Source organism: Macrosteles quadrilineatus, unplaced genomic scaffold, assembly GCF_028750875.1.
Source record: "Macrosteles quadrilineatus isolate MER2022 unplaced genomic scaffold, UCM_ALF_1.0 Scaffold_3__2_contigs__length_128488019, whole genome shotgun sequence".
NCBI classification, from domain to species: Eukaryota; Metazoa; Arthropoda; class Insecta; order Hemiptera; family Cicadellidae; genus Macrosteles; species Macrosteles quadrilineatus.
Window position 1 is genome coordinate 8,899,705 of NW_026542596.1, and position 21,087 is coordinate 8,920,791.

At 32.7% G+C, this 21,087-nt stretch overlaps 1 protein-coding gene across 2 annotated transcripts in view; it reads right to left on the bottom strand.

The window, feature by feature from the left end:
* Nucleotides 1–16,006: 16,006 nt before the first annotated feature.
* LOC128990190 (tyrosine-protein kinase Dnt-like) overlaps nucleotides 16,007–21,087 on the bottom strand; it is a 59,933-nt gene continuing 54,852 nt past the window's right edge. For both annotated transcript variants that reach the window (XM_054412476.1, XM_054412477.1), the window contains exons 9-12: nucleotides 18,893–19,042; nucleotides 18,081–18,240; nucleotides 17,401–17,537; nucleotides 16,007–16,252 (exon numbers count right to left, since the gene is read on the bottom strand). In XM_054412476.1, coding sequence (XP_054268451.1) covers nucleotides 16,141–16,252; nucleotides 17,401–17,537; nucleotides 18,081–18,240; nucleotides 18,893–19,042 — 559 coding nt within the window. In that variant the 3' untranslated portion in view covers nucleotides 16,007–16,140. The remainder of the gene's footprint in view (nucleotides 16,253–17,400; nucleotides 17,538–18,080; nucleotides 18,241–18,892; nucleotides 19,043–21,087) is intronic.

Consider the following 21,087-nt stretch of genomic DNA (forward strand, 5'->3'; position numbering starts at 1 on the left):
TAATTTATTTTTATTATTCATAGTTATCAAAACATAATTGGCATTCGTATTATGAATAAATTAACCAATCTATCAATTGACATATTTATTTAATTTATACATTTTTAAGTAGTATATACAATTACAAACCTATCATTACAGATGTTTTAATAGCTTTACCTATGATGATTGTTCAGAAAGATGATATTTTTTTCAAATAGTCTTAAACGTCAAGAAAAATTGCATTCATATTGATTTTTTGTACAAGAAGAATACTATCCAATACCATTAGCACAAATATAAATTGGAATAATCCGTTAGAAATAAATAAACTACCTTTAATCAGAGGGCAAAAATGTATAGTGGATACCCATGTAAACGTTGTCTTTCATAGTAGTCCAGATGGTTTAAATTCATTAATCCATTTGAAAATATATATCTTTTTGGGGGATGAAAAATTAAAGTACTAAAACAATTCTCTGAAAGTATATTGCAAAAGTTCCCAGTGCTCAAATATTGACATCGGAGCTGTCCAAGAACTCTGAGTGTTGTATTCATCCAAGTTTTCATTCAGTTTCAATTAACTCCAGCAAATTTTCTGGAGTACCCTCAGAGTTGTTTTCTGACTAACACAATACGTTAATTGCATATATTCGTTTAACAATTTTACACTGTTTTTAGATCTGTATTATAAATGGCTACACATGTTGCCACGCTCTTTAAGCTGGTTTATTTTAGATGTTTATTTTTTAATATAACCATAAAAAAATTGTGACCATTTTTTGCGTTTTACGTGTACTATAACTTGCATTAAAGATGTTATTAATGGCATAGTAAAAGGTATTTTTTATTTCCCGATTATTATTTGTTACATTCAGCTCATTCCACAGTGGTTTTTAAATTCTCTTCAACATTTTATTTGTTCATGGTATTAATAATCTTTCCTTTCTAAAATCTAATTTTATCTGGTTACCTGGGTACAGTTCTCCTGAGAACGTTAAATTATAAAAAGTCACTGGATGAAAAATCAGATATTGGTAATTAAAAAATCTACAAAAGGTATCTTTCTCATTCTTCACTTATCTATGAGTCAAATTTTGGAAGAAAAGCCTTTAGCGTACCCCATCTCTAGTGATACAGGGATCTTATAGAGATTATTTAAATTAGCCTTATGTAATTCTCGATTGAATTCATACACTGTTCAAAGATCAAAACAGCAACTCTCTATTTGTGTCTAAAACTTCAAACGCAGTTTTGTCTAGTTTAGAAATACATTGTTGTCACAGTTATTGTGTGGGTTCACTTTGCTCGCTGTACCATGACATTGGACAGAGTTAACTCTAATTACTTGGTCAGTTAAGGTTTTGTCACGTTGCTAGGTGACGAGATCTAACTAAGGTAGTTACGTAATTATGTATTATAGTCCTCGTCTACTAAGCTTCACCAAGAGATACAATGACTAGCAAATCCATAGGCTTACATACAACAAGTACAAACCTTTTAGCGGTATTTCTACAATAGTTATTTTCCTACAGTTACCTGACAGTGGAATTTTTGCACTGATCATTCCAAGCAAAGTAGCTAATTGCTGTATTTACTCATTTTTCCGCAATCATGGCATGGGATGTAAAAGCAAAGTTTCTAAACTAGAGTATAGTATGTTAAGTTGAATAAAGAACAAATATAACATAAGTACTGTGGGGCGATTAATTTTTATATAAGTATTAGTTTTTTTATTATATTTTTTTCATTAATACCATCAAAAATCAGGGCTCCTTTTACATTGCACTTGCATTCATTATTACTCTTTGTTATTTAGTCTCAATCTTTCTATATTGTTTTATCAATATCAGCATGTAAATGGTGAAAACATATCAACTCTGTAAAAATGGTGTAACTGTAAAATAAATAAATAAAGGGTTTTTTACTATAAATAAACAATCGAACTAGTTTTGAATGCTAATTTTTGCAAAGACTTGATCATGTATATTATAATTACTTTGAGGTGTAATTTAACAACAAAACAGATTTTTTGGTGCTACCCGTTATAATAAAAGTATCAACAATCCTTAAAAAAACTGTTAAAATATTTAAACCAAGTAACTAATATTAGGTAATGAATTTATTGAAACAAAGCATCTAAGTTGATCAAATGTTCAGAAAAGTTTGTCAGTAAAATCAATCGTTGAAAATAACAATAGTATTTTGTCACGTTGCAGACAGACAATCTGACGGTTGCCATAACAACGTGTTTCATCAGCTTTGTCCTGTGACAAAAACTAATGTTTTGGTGTATTGAATTAAATTCAAATCAACGCTAGTTCATTGCAACGTACCAGTGGGATGTAATTGTATTAAATAATTAACGTAAATAATGTCAAATGTTTAAACAAACTATTATTATTTTAAGAGTTATAAGAAAGTAATTTTTATAATTTCTAAGAAAATGCTGACTGCTTATGATCCAAAATTGCCAGTTTTACAATCTTGCAATGCAAGCCTGTTGGCATTGCAGGAACACTATTCACGTCATGAACGCCAATTGCTTACACATCCAGGTCACTAACGCACGTAGAACGAAACTATAATAAACTATAACGAGAGGCACTTACTATTATATTTTCTGTTAGAAAAATCCAGTTGCATGTGTTATAAAGTAAACATTTATTTATTAAACCAATATTAATATTCTGGAAAAGGTAGAAGAACCTTATTTTAGTTTAATACTAAGAATCAGGAGAAGGCACATTCCAAGAACAACAGCATAATGGGCTATAGGGCCTAAAATGAACTTTGTACCAGTCCGCCCTTTAACCCATCAAAGGATGAAGCCAAACGAAAAGGGGCAGTCCCAGTCATGATCCATGTACGTGAAGACCTATGCTAGTGTTATCAGTGTATTTAATATTGTGTAATTGACATAAGCAAGTTTTACCTTAAACATATGTTTATTCCGGGTATAATAGTGTGGACGCTAATTCACACTTGTTACAGATAAAAAGCCTTTTGATTATAACTGTTAGTATAATGGCCACTCTTTCCCGAAAACGACAACAGTTCGATTAATTCGATATGATTTATTTCTATCTGGATTCAACTATAAGTAAAAATAGCCCTGCCGTAGCAAACCTGCAGACTACCCAAACTCAAAATCAACTGATATGAAAATAAATTAGGAAGTTCATTGTCTGTACGCTGAGTCACTTTTTAAAATCTTCAACTACTACCTCGAATCAGACAATTGCAAGTTCAACATCATACGACCCTCATTTCAATTCTCTTATAAGAACCATACAAACATGTAACGAAGACACACCCTACACCCTTCTTGGTTGAATTCTATTTTAGCATGATCGAGTTTTTATTCCACAGAGCCTTAAAAGTAAAAGATTTGAGAGAACATTTACACCACACATATCGGTACAACGAATTTGAAACAACTTCTAATGTGTTCTAGGAAGAGATGAAGCATGACATAGGGCTAGTAGACCTAGTTAGATCTTGTAAACTTTTGCTAATCCCACGAAGGTACACCCATGGAATCAGCCTCACTTTAATTTGGAACGTCTACATAATATATACTAAGCAAGTCCTTTCGAGGATCATATCCTAGTTGTCATTGATGAGTCAAAATACACAGATGCCCGAGTCATGAGACTTTCTTCTACAACTTATACAACAATGCAATTTTACTTTATTGCGTCGTAGTTACGCTGTGCTTATTCTATAATTACCCAAAGTAGCTTGATAAATGATTGAACTATATCCACGATAGGTGTATAGGTATGAGTGTGACCATTAAATGTTTATTGTTATCCACGATAAAAAATGGTTTGTATCTATTACATTTGAATAACTACAAGAATAGTATTTTTAATAAATATTTAATCTCTACTCTTGTAATGTAGTTCTTCAAAATAAGTTATAGGACTACATAAACATAATTTTAACTTTAAAGATTGTCAGTAAAACCCCAATCATATTTTTACAAATACATATCGACAAGAAATACAAATTTCTCTCGTTCAATCATCCTGGTCTAAGAACACCCAGAAATAAATTAATGTTTTGCTAACTTTTCCCCTCACTGAACCTTCTTCGTATTCTCTAAAGAGTTTTGACTTTAGAAAGTTCTTTGCAGTTCTTACCTTTCCTTAGAGACATTATGAAATCTAATGCACAATGCTGTAGAATTAAGATAACCAGAAATTTTCTTGTTATTATGAGCAAATGATACTCAACTACAAGACCTTTTTACACTGAATCTTGTATAATATAATTATTAACAAGTTATTACTAAAAAAGTCAGTACTACGTTTTAATCCTTTGTAGGTCTATATAATACGAGAAGGCGTTTTCTACGAAACACTACTCCTCCGTTAATAATGGATGGATTTTTCCAAACGATATGTCAAAATTAAGTATCTTTTGTGTAGACGCCTGCTTTCACCAATTCCTGTAATAATCGTCCTCGGGCTTTGCCCCACAGGCCATTAAAATCCCAATGCATTTCTTATGAAGAAAAGATTTTGTTTACTTAAACAGACGAATAATTTGTATAATTACAGCTGTTCATGGTAAACACATGATACACACAAGAGCGTTCGTTTTCAGAGTGAGTTCGTTTTTAGTTTCGATAACTGGAAAGAAGTTATTGTTTCCATTATCTCTGAGTTGACTCTTTTAAGTCATCGGAAATTATGAGTGTTCTTCATTTTGAAATAACGCTTGTAATACTTTGCAATTGCTCGAATTCGAGCAACAGGTGCACTAGTGTTTTATATTACTCTTTAATTGTCTCAAATTTTACGTAGAGACAATCATAGAGTTATACCCCCACGCTCTACAAGCTAATATTCGTATGTTTATATAAACGTATGTAAATGCATTTATTTATAAATGTAGCGAGCTGATAACATTGCATAGTCAATCGTGATTTTACTACGATTCTATTCGATTAGATAGTATAAATTAGGATCATAACCGTTTCCTTAATTAATATAATACTGGCATTTATTAAAAAATACAAAGGCCACTTTAGACATAATAGGGTTAACATTTGGGCCTAAATGGTTAAAACTAATATGCAAGAATGCTATGCAAAAGCAGATTTTGAGACAGGGCCAGGGTTTTCACAATAATAAAGTTCACCAAAATATTTAAATATAAAACCTTTGTTATTAAAGTAAGCCTCATAGAAGATTCATTTAGTTTTAATTGTTAAGGCAACACAGTAAGTGTTATTATTCCTAAACTAAATAAGTTGTGACCCGAATAGGTAATTTCATACATTACTTATGTAAAATTGTTTAAAGTTACAAAAAGAAATGTCTCGTAATAGGCTGTCTAGACGAACCATTAGGGTTGGTCTGGACGAGGATTGAATCAACAAATGGTCATTAGTTCCACTTCCTTCTTCAACTTTATATTTACATTAAGTTTGTAACAAAATGTATCCGTAGAAATTAAATTAATAATATTTATTCCTGTTTAACCCCCTCTGTCCATATGATTAAAATGATAAAGTGATTTTCAGAAACTGTTAATTATTTTCTTTTACTCAAACTATTTTTAAGATTTATAGATAATGGTGGTCGTTTTGTCCCTCAAAGGATAAAAAACTATTTGATGGATGAAAATGGGGAGTAATAATGAAATCACAACATGTTGTTATTAAGAATTTATTTAATACTAAGACTATTAAAGAAATACCTCACTGATGTCAACTAGTGTTTGAATTGTGATGGGCTTACCATTATTTGAATTTATTAATTAACACAATATACTGTTCCATAATTTAAAATAAAAAAATCTATAGTTTCAATTATCTGTTGCACATTAACAAATATTAACTCCACATATATAGGGGTTGAATATATATCGCCATTTACTAACTATTATTATTATACCAATACCTCCAATTAAACTGCCCCAGAACCGATACTTATAAATCACAGTCTAGTTGCAAAATTATCAATCCAATTTTAACTAAATATGTATACAATTCTCAGTTTAGTTTTCATATGTAAGAATTTATACCCTAAAATCCATGTCAGTTCCTAATGTTTGTTTTTTTAGAATTTAAGTTGTATTCAAAGGTCTATCTGTGTTCAAGTGTTTAACAAACAGTTATATACTAGAAAAGTTGTGCACATAATAGTGTTTCCCACTATTGAGAGCTCTCCTCCCAATCACAGGCTTATCGGGAGAAAATTTATAAAAAAATATAACTTCATACATTTAATAAATAATATTCATAACTAAAAGATTAAAATATCTAACCAAAATGTGTTCCAACTAAACTAAAAACCTACCTAATATAACATTAGTGTTTCTTCTTATTTTGTATTACAATATGTAAAGGGAGCCTTTCATATGATCCTATTATGGCGACAACAAAGAAACACCGCCTCCATTGACTTAGAGATTTAATATTAGATAAGCTTTCTGTGCACATACGTCAGGCCGTATGGTCTACACCCGTCTTAGTCAAAGCATTCAGACTTATTTATATTTGTTCAAGGTATTCATCTTTTGATTATTTTTTCACAAAGTTTTATAATATCAAACTTTAATCTCATTGTATACATTTGATATTATTATTTTAAGATTTGTTTTATCTACCAGTTGCCTAAATACTTTTAACTGGACGTGGGTCTCACACAAAACACATATTAGGGGATATTTTTTGTATCTAAACATTGCTTTGTCCCTTCTGTTCAATACAAGACCAGAATCCTACTCCTCTCATTCAAACGCCATTTGTTTTGATAACATCTCCAAGGTTCCATTATGTAATTGCCTATTTTCTTTAGCTAATCACAGTTCAGCGTTGATTTAGATAAAACAACTCTTCCAAAATTAACATCTACCAAAGCAACATTAAGTTATTCAACTTATGAACCATTAGTAGTTTACGCAACGATTGCGTTAAGTTAGCCTTTACGACACGAGTAGAAAATTTAAGGCACGAGCCTTGGCGAGTGCCTTAAACACTTCTACGAGTGTCGTAAAGACTATTAACGCGATTTGCGTACACTACTTTACCTACGACAGTTTTTAATTACTAACAATCTGGTTTTTAGTTACTGACAATCACTACTCATAACTTCCTAGAGAGGTTATGTTTTCATTTATTGTCAGTGCCACTGAAAGTGATGCAACGACTTATTGTATAATCAGCTGATTTCATGTAATTACGTGTTTGTAAAACGTCGTTAAATAATAAGTTACCTTTTTCAGGGAATAGGTTCTGCTAACAGCACTCTTACCATAAATACTGTATCATGTACAATTGGGAAAATTTTGCATTTAATTTTTTTTTTGACAACTGAATGATTATAGTGAAAGAGTTAATTTACAGTTAGATCTCAGCATCGAATATTATAGAACATTATAAGCAGTTTGTGCTCTCATTTCCATCTCGTCAACTTCACTTTCACTAACTGATATTTTTAAAACAGTTTAATCTACCTTCCTTTAACTTACACCAACTTAGGTTAAGAATACGCGAGTATCAACAGGAACAAGTAAGATCAACAATTAAAATTGTCAACTGATCAGCTGATCAGCTGATTAGTTGAAGTTCGAACATTACAATTTTACTTCTTTTCCCTCAATTCTTGAACCTCATTGGTCCGTTACCCGTGTTGTTATGAGAAAAACTATGCTGTTATGAAATGAAACTATGCTGTTATGAAAGTAAACAGCTAAGTGAAACTTTTCAATTCCAAGAACTGAACTGAAATAGATTTTTTTAAACCGACAACAACTCTAGAGGTACGTCTAGAGAATGTTTACTGCGATTTTTTAAGCATATTTTACAATGTGTACTTTATTATTTGGTAACACTAAGAAACACTATTTTACTCAACAAACAATGGTTTGCAATTCGATTTTTATGTACATTTAGATTAGAAGTTTTAAACATGAGAACCAAAATTTATATACCAGACAGAAACATTCAAAAGGAACATGATTCACACATATTCAAACTTAACAATACAACAAAACGTCACAGTCTACACATTTTCTGAGCGATTCTCTTCCCTTTATTATTACTCCCCATAATAAGTCGTATAGGATGTGAAAACGCCCAAGGTCTCTTTGAGAGGGGCGCGGGGAACCTCCCCTAGTACTTTGGGGGTTGCCTTTTGTTCGACAATTACTAGCAGATTGCGTTTTCTCATATAGTACAAAAGAGGGATGGAATTTAGCAAGGTGGATCCATAGTACGAGGTGGTTTATAAATCCCTTGTGTATTGCTTGGGATACAAAAACGTGGTTAAAACTAAATCTAGTAAAAGTAATATTTGCTTTGATATAAACAAAACTGAAACATAAATGGTTTGTGTGAATTCATTACAATGCTTTTTATCTTCTGTAATTATTATATTTTTCCAATTGTGTTGGCCCCTCTTTTAATTTACTGACCATACTTTCTAACGTTTTCCTTTACACTTTTTTGGTCCTTCTAAAGATATAATTACTAATGCCGAAAATGCTCATGTGTATTTAGCTACATAGTAAATATAAATTGTGAAGAGTTTTTATAGTGATTATGTTTAGATTATGATACATTTATTAAAGTATTTAGGTAGTTTGCATCTAATTTGTTAAACAGAAATCAACATACCTTTATAACAAAATTTCAAAGCAGTGTCAATTTAAATTTCGTACTTATAACGTAAGTAAAAAATAAATAGAGTATATTTCCTTTTCATGTCAAAAGGTGTTCATGCGTTCTTGCTCAATATAGTATTAATCCAAATTGCAACGAATAATAAAGCGTCAATTATGGTCGTAAATAAATTAACATAAAACACTATCTGTAAAAATTACTCATTATTGCTATAATATTTTAATGTTCTAGCCAAGCATAAGCGTAATGCAATAGTTGGTTGCCAAGTGATACATAACGTAATGTAATCTGCTATTGCAATAACCATTGTGAATCAGAGGCTTTGCCACAATCAACGTATTATTTGAAACAAATACAGTGGTTTTATTTTAGTGGCTATTGACTTCCAGGTAATATTTTTTTTTATTGTGAACAAAATGAACCCCACTTGCTGTTAGGTGTTTTTATTTTACTTCTGAATTGGAGAACGCGGGAAACCAGGTGAATATCTACACCAAGTGACGTCATCACTACAGGAGAGTTTCCTGTCTGGTTGTCATGGCAACGGAATCAACTGACCATGTTGAATTGTCCACTTGACATCATCAATAACCAATATATCATTTCTATTCAAGCATTTAATTTGTTCGGCTCTATTATTATTATAATGTTGACGTAAATGAAAAAAAAAACCAATAAATAGTTAGTATTTCAATGTTTTTGTTCTCATTGGTAGACTGAAAACATAATCTGTTACCCCTCACCCTTTCCGTTATTTACGTAAAAATATAACGGTTCTGTGGTTTAATTGATCTTACAAATTGAAGAATTCTAAAATTACGTACAAAGAGGTGTACACTTTCCCTAAGTCTGTATAAACTTAGAAATTTTACCGTGATTAGGCGTAATTCCCTCGTTATTGTTTAGAACATTCGATTAACTATTTGCCAAAGGAAGCAAAACCCCTTATAAGACTTGGAAACTTGTAAGTCAAGTTTGACAGCCGAATTCAGGACAGAACGTAATACCTTGTGAGCTGCTGACGGGACGTGGACTTTGATAAACTGCAACAATCAAAACTTTGAACTGTTCGGCCTTTGTGATGGTAAGTGTTCAGAGAAACGGTTTCAAGAATCCTCTGTAAGCTAAGATAGAGTCTTGTAGGTAAATAGTACACTGGTTGTGTTTGAAATAAAACTCTAATTTTTGTGTTCTTTTTAATCATATTTCTTTACACTAAGAGATCGGTTCAAACCAAGAGATAGGCACCACGCACGATTACTAGAAAAACACCGGTATGGATCATAAGCATAAACAAAATGACGTTGTTGGCCCGAATCCTATACTAATAACATTGAACATATTTTTTGGCAGTTCCATTTAAGCAATGTTAAATTATGTTTATTTTCGGGCCAAAAACGTCATTTGTTTATGTTTATGATCCATACCGGTATTTTTCTAGTAATCGTGGCAGCACGTGTATTTTTTATTTTTTTTTTATGTGTTAGTAATGCACGTGGGATGGTTTGTGTAGTTATATTAATGACTAAGGTCAGCTGATTTTTAAATCAGCAAGGTCAGTTGAATACAGTTTCAAAACGTCAAAAAACAGCTGACTTCCCTAGGATCCATAATAGGTTAGTAACAATGTATATTAATAATATATAAGAACTCAGAATACTCACCATGCACCGTTTCTGCAACAATATACAGGCTGTTGAGCTATGATTTTAAACTTTAGAGCCGCAAAAATATGGAAATGTGGATACTTTGACCCAATTTGTGAATGACGTCATTCGCCTATTGAGTCTGATGATGATTGGAGTGCCTTTTCGAAATAGATCACCACTACCATCCCCTTATACCATGCCCTGATATATTTAACATCTTGTTTAAATCAGTAAGTGCAAATGTATGTTCCAAATGATAGACGTAAAATTAATAACACGCAATATGCTCGTTGGGAGTTGTTTAATATTTACAATAACCACAGTTTTGACATAAAGATAAAGTGTCATTGTGAAAGTAGCTCAGACCGTATCACTTCTGAACTGCTGATGGCGGCGCTGCATTTTGTCGTCTCACAATACTAAACTTTGAGAGTTTCAGCTCTTTGGAACAAACTTGTTTTATATTACAGTAGTTAACTTTCAAGAACGCTCGGTTATACGTGCTTTTATCTTGTATTATTTAGACCCTTCAGTTGTTCTAATATACACATTTAAGCTACTAAACAAATATTTACTTAAAAATAATATATAACTTTTTTTATTCAAAGAACTTAACAGTAAAATTATGAGTTAAACCTTTGGTGAAACTAATCGGTATTGTTAATGAAACAGTAATAAATCATCCACATGTGTAAATTGGCAACTAGAGGTGAAAAGTATTTCCAACGGCGTTACATTACTAAACACAAATCGTAAAATTTGTACGACATCGTAACATCTTTAAGCCTAACGTAATAATATATTTGTATTATTAAAAGTTGAAATATTTTTTCAGTTAACATTTGTTTTTTAAACTATATTTTAGCTTTTTTCATTTATACAGGTATATACTATACGTCGTTAATTCTTAGTGATGTTATGGTTTGATATTTTTAGCCTGAAGAAATTAAATAATGTACAGGGTGTCCCGGAACTGTCTACCAATATTTTAGGGCATTGCTCCTGGGTAAGAAACATACCTAAATATCATATTTAAATTGTCCGGAAGTCCTTAGTTACTCACACAGCCGCCATTTTGATTTTTTCAGTTATTATTTTTTTCTAAAGTATGGTTAAACATACGAAATGGAAACTTTGTACAAACATTTATGACAACTAGACAAAGCTACCAAAAAAGTTTGAAGATTTTTCAAATTCATAAAACAAAATGGCGGCTTTTTAAAATTTTGTTTCTTAAATAACTTGAAAATCGTTGATTTTACTAAAGCGCGCTTTCAGCATGCGCTGCAACTAACCTCCAGCGGTAACGTATCACTAAAACTGCCATATCTCAGTTAATGCTCTTCCAATCTTAAATAATAAGGTGTCAACCGATTTGTAATAACATTGCCTTAAAAAGTTACGCTTGTAAAATTTTGTTAAAATCAACGGTTTTCGAGTTATTTAAGAAACAAAAAATTAAACGGCCGCCATTTTGTTTTATGAATTTGAAAAATCGTCATAATTTTTTGGTAGCTTTGTCTAGTTGTCATAAATGTTTGTGCAAAGTTTTCATTTCGTATGTTTAACCATACTTTAGAGAAAAAAATAATAACTGAAAAAACAAAATGGCGGCTGTGTGAGTAACTAAGGACTTCCGGGCAATTTAAATATGATTATTTAGGTATGTTTCTTACCCAGGAGCAATGCCCTAAAATATTGGTAGAGAGTTCCAGGACACCCTGTATATTAAAAACTAAATTGGTCAATATAAAACAATTTTGGTGGGACATTTAAGATTCCATCTTACCGTAAACCAAGTATTCTCATATCCTTAATGTTTTACAAAACACACATACACCGATTTGGAAAAGGTTAAATTACATGAGCGAACTTCTTTAAAACGAAATTGCTTTTTTCATCACGTAACTTCAAAGGAAATGAAAGAAGTCTCAGAACGAGTCAAATGTCAAACGTTTGCAATTATCTTCTGCCAGAATGTTATAAAATATACGACAAGGATCAAAAGAGAACCCTTTGACTACTGAACTCAGAGCTCAATCTGTTCCATCTACGTTTCGACAGTTTTGCATTTGACATTTAATTACGATCCAATATTCTCTTTTATACGTCTGTAAGTTATATAATCAGTTTGAATACCAAATATGGACTATGGATCCCGTTGAATAGGGGTAATAATAGAGAGTAGTAGTACAATAATAGTTTACAGCATATTTTATGTTTTGTTTCGTTTTAATATGCTGATGTTGACTACATGTTTTTTTTTAGATTTTGCTTTGAACTACAGCGCAAAATGTGCATCAAATTTACCCATTTTGTTTGTAATACAAGAAATCATAAATTAGTTTTGAAATTGATCGTTTTATTTTGAAACCCCCTTGATAACTAAGGACAAAATTTGACTGAAGAATGCTATTACTTTTTAAAATTATTTTTATAAAAAAGGTTGGCGACCTCTTTTAACCTTGCATTTGCCCGTCCACATGGACTACAGATCTGTGCTTGGAACGTATTCAGCAAAGCAAGGGGTGAGCCGGTACAGTACGAAGGTGAACTGTACTGATAAATTTTAGTGGCAGTGACCAGGATCCGAACCTACGACATCGCTGCCTTGGGCTTGAAGTCCGTGACGCTACCAACTGAGCCACCGACTCACCAACTTTATTTTTTTATTTTCACTTACCAACTATCAATGATCGAAGGACTAAAAAGGGTTAATTTTTACCTGAAAGGTACTTCAACATGAGATACAAGGTATGACTTTGGTTGAGTTAATACGTAACACCATTGTAACATTTCATGATTTAGTCAATTTTTCAACTTTTCATAACTTTGAATTTAAACTACCAGTGCTGCTAATGTGAGAGAACGGCCATTAGAAATCCATTAGTTCTAAATCCAGAAAAATAACATCGGTGGGCCTGTTTTCTTATGGGAAACATCATTCATGAAAGTCGAAAAGCGACGAAAATAGTTCATTAGTACTATAGGTAGATTTGAAAGTGGACCCAAGGAAATGAGGTTTCGTTGAATTGTAAATATAAATTTATTTTCGTATCCTTGGAAACTGACACAAATATTTCAGAACTATCATGTTTACAGTGAACAAAGTAAAACTGCTGTTGAACCAAAAACACAAATGTGCGAACGACAAAATCAAGAGAGGTTCGATCAAGATTTTGAAGTAATGGATCCTTTCAAAACCCGGTGGACTCACACACTTCAACAAACCAATAGCCACCCTGCTCGGTAAGTTGTACAAATTGCCTGTTAGGTTGTATAGCTAATGCTGGTAACAATGTGTTTCCGCATTATCGCTTTTGAAGAACCAATGGGGGACAATACCCTTTCATTCAATTGTTCTCTAGATTGCAGTATCTTAAAACTCATCAATATGTCTCAATTGAATATTAGAGTAAATATGGAAGTTCAGATATAAAATTATTGTAACAATTCTATATGTTTAGGAGGATTATTGGATGCAACTGAAGAAAACTAGAACCATTTCAAGGATAAGATGAAGAGGAACTCTGGATCTACTCTGAACCCGTCGTTGGTCTTGAGGATCTCCAAACTCTTTTGGGACTTCACACCGGAGAGAGCCAAAAGATAAGTACATTATGTGTTTCTTTATTTATAAATTACTTTAAAATCTCAACATAATTTCACGCCGTCAACAAAATGGATACCACACAATGGACACCATACAATGGACACCATACAATGGACACAAAGCATACAAAGTAGCTGCGTCGTAGAAAATACTCGTTCGTCAGTTATCCAGTTAGTTCTCATACTTTTCGACTCTGGTCGCTGGCAATGTGACAGCTTCCAAACAGGAATTTGCTGCTACAAATCAGGAAGTTGTGCAATTGTCAGTGGCCAGGTATATCCAGCATCGGGACCTTCAAGATAGTGATCTTAATAGTTTAATTTATTAACACTACAATACACATTACATGCAACATGTCTTATGTTGATTGTAAGTGTACACAGTACTAATAATTGTTTGATTTTTCCAGCCCATGGCAAGGATAACAACCAATTCCATCGGATTTCGACCAACTTCCTGGGACTCTGTGAACGAAGACCAAGAATCACCTCGAAGGTTGTGATGAAAGCATGGTCTCAAGCAGCAAGCACGCACACATCAGATGAGTGTCTACAGGCTGTTCCTCTGGACTTGGCAGTATTGCTTGGCTGCGATCTCCGTTCTTCACTACTAAGGCACTGGCTTGAGGAACTAGGACTTCCACTGAAACTAACAACCTGTTAAGAAGTCCCTGAAATACGCTACAAAAGAAACTACAGATGACTACTCACCTACACACAGAGAGGCACAATCTTTATGGTAGCCTACGAGTTCGCAAACCCTAATAACATGCTTTATCTAATAAAGCATGTAAAAAAACAAACTCATATTGTTTACTTTTTTGGAGCTAAAATGTACTTGGGTACTAAATCAGGACCTTATTTTTATTTTAGTAGTACCTAAGGGAGTATGTTTTATCCATGGTAGTACCATGAAAAATTTAAACAAGGAAATTACTTTATTTGGTTACATATTATTCAGTACATTGGTTGGACCACCAACAAGAAGAGTTCTCATCTCATACCATTGTAAATTTTGAAGCTCGTTTTCGTGTCTAGTTCATGTCTGGTGACCTTGATCGCTAGTGTCGCCGAAATTTTTTCTATTATTTTTGGGTTAATTTCATGATTTGTGCTTTACTGTATGGTTGTATAACTAGTGGACGAGCTATTGTTTTGTTTCTTAATGACATGCTGATTGACAAGGCTTAACTCACCTTTATTTTTGTCTATGGTGTCCAGGACTCTTCAAAACACAGCAGTCTGCGAAGAGTTTGGGGGAAAGGACCCACCAAAAATAAAAAATAAAAAAATGGTGATTGGCTCTGTTGAAAACATAACATACTTTCAAAGTTTGGTGGATAATTTTTGATTAAACCCTTAATTTAGGCATTTAGGTAAATTTTGTTTACTCTTGTTTTAGATAGCCACTGAGAACTCGTTTTGTATAAATTTAGGTTTTACCGTTATGAAATTGAAATAACTAAATCACTATTGGGCTTTTAGTAAATTGTCTAAAGTGTTGGTGTCCTTAGTCAGAGCCAGACAGGCGATAACTACATTCCACAATAATCATTAGTTCATATTCAGTTAAAAAATCTCAGGCACATGCCCTTGTCTTAAAGAAAATATATAATATTTATATTATATAACAACTTGTGAAACTCACAATGTTAAGGCCCTTCAAAAAGTACACCCAAATTTTTAAACCCTAAATGCAACCAACTGCTCTTAGGAAGTTCTGAATTTGTTCACAAATTGGTACTCCTCCTCAGGTTTAAACTTATAATGGTAAACAAAGTGATTCAACTAAGCTGAATTTAAATTTCCTTTCTGGTCTGCTTTAATTTTTTTCTCTGGTTTTTTTTCAATCACGTATTCTCATTCAAAATTCAGTTATTTGTAAATTGTTTACTTTTATATTTATTTTGTTCATTACGTGATCATTTTTTCTACTCTTTGATTGAACACGTTTGTATGGGGATTGGAAGACGAAAAGTAGCACTGTTTATTTTTCATAGTCCATCGTTCGCTACGAATCTAGAAATATACATCTATATATGTAAAGATTGGCATGATTAGGTTAAAGAAACATAGGATATACAAGTAACAAAAATTTATATCAATAAATGTATGAACAGCTTGTCTTGTTATGTATTTACAAACGATATATTATACGCCTATAAATAACGATAATAAACATGATCACAATAGATCTTCAGTCAGATCTTTAAAAGATCAATACAATCTTAAAGTTGCGATAGTATTCGCGATTTCGGCTTAGATGTAGCGTCCCAACGCATTGGAGAAATCGTACAGACAATCTAGGAGTTGAGAGAAGCTCGGGCGGTTCTCGGGCTCCAGAATCCAACAACATGTCATTATTTCAAAACTGAAACATCGAAAATAAATATACAATTAATTATGGTAATAATAACAGGCATCTCACAAAGAAAGAATATGAAGGATGGAGGCAAGGCCCAGGTTTTTTGGTGCTGATATATCTTACTCAATAAGCACCAAGAATGCACTAAAAATATAATTTAATAACAATTAAATTAATAAAACTGTAACAACATTATACAGTAGATATATTAAATATTGAAAAAAATTAATATATAATAAGTTTTACTACTCAAGTTCCGCTATCTATTTTACTAGACATTTTTGTAAAGTCCATTACTTATTTCTTCGGTTTAAATTTAAATTGAAGTTTGACCATATAAAACTAAAAGTGTAGAAAATATAGTTGAATGGCGTCGTACAAACTACAGAAAAAATATCAATCAAATCAATTTATTTTTAGAAATTCTACATTAGGAAGAATGTGTGCGATAAACACTCTGAAATTAGGTCCCTGAAAAGCAAAGCGCGAATGCAGGGACCGAGTCACAACATTTATTACTTTTACAGACTGTGTAGTTACAAATCAGTAGATATATGCTAAAGCAATTATTTTTTTATAATAAATAAATCACATCTATGTAATAGAGATTTACTCCATTAGCGAGAGACTACTTGACGAACTAATTGACGAATACCTGAAGAACAAGACTACTTAAATGAACTGTCAACAAATAGTATCTATAATATACACTAATAATACAAACAATACTAGAAAGACTAATAATAAAACATTTTTCAATCCAGATAGGTCACTCACTACTACTGCATGCAAAAAAGAACGGGTCATATACAAAAAAATATATATAACAGTAATATGTCTGTTTCTTATAATAAAACAAAACAAAAATATACGGTTTTATTTTATAAACAAAATACACAGAGATACAATGTGTTTAATTGCATAGTGTTAATCTTTAAAACTAAGTTGAAAATTATTCGTCTATTTAATTATTACTCAGTCATATGACAGTTTTTATGTATAACAACGTACGTGTAGGCTATGTACGTTTCATGTATAAATGGCTAGTATGGAATAGACTTTAATTAATGCTATATAATCTTGTATCTCACAGTACGAATACGTACATCAATGAATATGCAATTTACGTTTTAGGTTAAACAATCTATACTCACAGCTGGTCTGGACAGTTTAAGGGTTGGGAAAGTCTGTAACCATCCCTCAGGTAGTCTGCCATCTCGAAAGGATCTACCTCCGAGTAAGGGTCTTGGACCAGGGTGATCAACTCCCATAGAACCACCCCGAACGCCCACTGGTAAAATGAAAAAGGGTTTAATAAAAAAACCGCTTCGGCACAACATCTATTAGCTAGACTGTCAGCCTGTTGCGGTTACCATGGTTACTATAGGTTCTGGCGCACACACGCCGTAACTACATGGCGCTCCCAGCGGTCTGCGCCAGAACCTATGGTAACCGCAGCACTGCTGACATTCTATATTTAATTCTTTTTGTCTATAGTATTAGTTACAACGTGGTTGACACCAAAAAACACCACCATGAACTCTCATGACACCGCAAAAGCCTACGTAAGAAGATCTCAAATAAAATATTTAAACATACATAGGTAAGCATTGTCAAGCCTTCCTCTGCACTTAACTCTCTCAAACTAGTTGAACCTTTTAATCAAATTATCTTTTGGCGAACCTTTATTTTCATACAACTTTCCTATATACATTGGTAATATCGTGATTCTAAAGAATTAATTGCCATAAACCGGTGGTGGTAAACATATTCCTTCAGTTTAGTCGTGGTAAGTTTTGTTATAAGTCTTTTTATCTTCAAAATCTTCGCTTACCACATCAGATGCAGCTGAGAAAGACCTGTGTACAAGTGCCTCGTAGGCTAGCCACTTGACTGGGCGATTCTCATTGTCTCCTAAGCAATGGTAGTCTGCTGGGTAGAGATCCCTGGAGAGTGCGCTGTCTGTCACCTTAACCTGAAGCTTCTCGTCAACCCTGCGGACAGTACAATAGTTATGTAAACAACTCATATTTGTACAAACTTATAAAACAAAATTGCATAGTAATTCTTCTCTGTAGTTGGGGCAGCTCGTTATGTGGTGGAAGTAGACGACTTTAAATCCCAGCAAACACAGTTGAGTATTTTTTTATGAGATAATTGAAGTGATTAGCAGCCCAAAATAACTGTATATTCCTCCATAAAGTTCAAAAGGAAGAGATTCTAGGTGGGGAGAACTTTCTTTGAATAGGTGACGCTCTCCCTGGAAAATCTGTTGGATACTTATGATAAAAATATCATCCTGTCACACATTTAGCACACAAGCTAAGGGTTAAATTAAAAGAATCATTTAAGTATTATGCAATACTGGGATAGAAAATAACGCCACATCTGTTATGGTCGCACGCGTTCCTAAGCTACCGCTTGTTATCGATTCAGATATTCAATAATTTGCCTAAGAACTTACTACTTACATACGCCAAAATATGTAACATTTGTCACATAAATATGTATCATTGTTTAAAAAAGTTTCTAACTGAAAATGTGATCAGTGGTTTTTGGACAGGTTGATTTGGACAATTTGACAATGTGACAGTCTCTATTAGATCACATAATAGTCCAAATTAAAACTGTTACTAGTAAACTTACACACAGTTTCTCGTAGCCAGGTCTCGATGCCAGATTCTCTGAGTGTGAAGGTAAACTGCTGCAGTAGCAACTTGAGTCGCCATCTCTACCAAGTCTTGGGTAATAATAGTGTAATGCTCACCACCCCTCGTTCTGCAGGAGCTCAGGAACCTGTTCATGTCAAAGAACAAACCAGAACAATTATTGTAAACAGTGGCTTATGTTATTTAGGTAGCCATCTCCAGCAAGGAAAACTTTATTATTTTTACTCAAATACCCCAGGTTGTGGTTTTAAAACAAAAATTAGTGCAGTATGACTGTTGAGAATATAGCTTTGTTGCCGAGTAAGACCAGCTGATTCCATAGCCATTATCAATGAATATAATTGTAAAGAATATCTAGAAAAGTTTCAAGTGAAAGTAGAAAAGTTCCATCTAAAAACCTATTATGTTTTCCCAGGACCGATAAAGCAAGTTAGGGTTTAATGCTCACATTTTCTTTTTATCCAGGAACCTACCAATATTAATTAACAGGCCAAACTCTTATTAACAGTGAAAATGGTGATTTTGATAGCCATATATAATAGTTTCTGAGTTTTTTTTTTAAGACGTTGGCGGCCTCTTTTAACCTTGCATTTGCCCGTCCACATAGACTACAGATCTGTGCGTGGAACGTATCCAAAAGCAAGGGTTGAGCTGGTACAGTACAAAGGTGAACTGTTCTGATAAAAGTTTGTGGCAGTGACCAGGATCCGAACCCACGACACTGCTGCCTTGGGCCAAGGCCGCACTAGATATACATTTAAATATATGTATATCTAGTGCAGCCTTGCTTGGGCCCGAAGTCCGCGATGCTACCAACTGAGCCACCGACTCACCACTATTAGTGGACTATTAGTGTATGAGTTATTTTTTTTTCGCTCCGCAACAACTACTGTTGAATTTACAGTTAATCAAGTGATTTAGTGGGTGCCTTTACTACTAATTATGTACTACTAAAAAATTAATGATTTTAACTTCTATTATATTGCAGAATCCTATTCACATATTCTCAAACAGAAGATTTCTTTTTTACAATAAACTAGTTAAATTATTCTATTTTAAAATGCTCATGGTTAATTAAGCAGATTGTTCCGTTTTCAAAAATCAATTTCAATCTTAGTAGCTGCCTTGGAACGATTAACGATTAATATTATGAGTACTCATTCAACTTTATCTTTACACAAAATAGAGTAATGATAAAAGCAGTGGCTTAAAAGGATCACTGAACTTTATTAAAACACAACTCCTATTAAATATAAATTTATGTAAAAAAAACGTAAATAAAATGTCAAAGGACTTACTGACATTTATATATTTTTAAGCAGTTTTTACACAGTCAAAGCCAACAAGTTTATCTTGAATGCATGTTTTCATTTTGTCAATGGTTTTAATCTACTAATGAAGAGATGGTAATCACTTTTAGTGTTGTAAACAAGTAGCTCGTCGCCAAGTGCTAATTATGCTGATGAACTCAATCAAGTTAATGATTTTTATAGTTAATTATATCAATCCTCTGATAGTGGTGTAATTAACACCTACCTAAAGTTAATTATGAATCAGACTGAATAAAAAAGACTTGAATATTTTTTAGGCCATTTTTAGAGATGTCTGTTTTGTAAGATAACCTTATTTATTTATTTTGTGATACGTATAGGTACATGGGAAAGTCACTTTAATGAAATAATAAACCTGCGCTAGTAAAATAAAACCAACATCAACTAAAAATCACGTCTTAAATTAAAACAATAGTTACAGAAAAACTAATGAGCTGTCAGCTATTTAAATAAAAATTGTATTTTCTGTGTAGGATGTTTTTTTTAGAACACCGCCATATGCCTTTTCGTTGATTGTTTTTTCTTGTTCTAAACGGTTCCATTATATTTATCGTCAATTTATTCGATTTTACAATACATCATTCAAATGAAAACACCCCCGCCGCAGCAAACCTGCAGACTAAGCGAATTTCCATTTGCCTGATTGGATTTACACTAAAATGCCTCCTGAAAAATATCACATTTATTCACTATTTAAATAGAATTAGCTTAACGAGTACTTAGGTTTGCTGCAACAGGGAGGGTAAAAAAGGTGTTTTTGTTGTAAAATATTAATAGTTTAGTAATAAATGAATGTATTTTACATATTCTATCAAAATATGTTCATAAACAAGCAAACTAG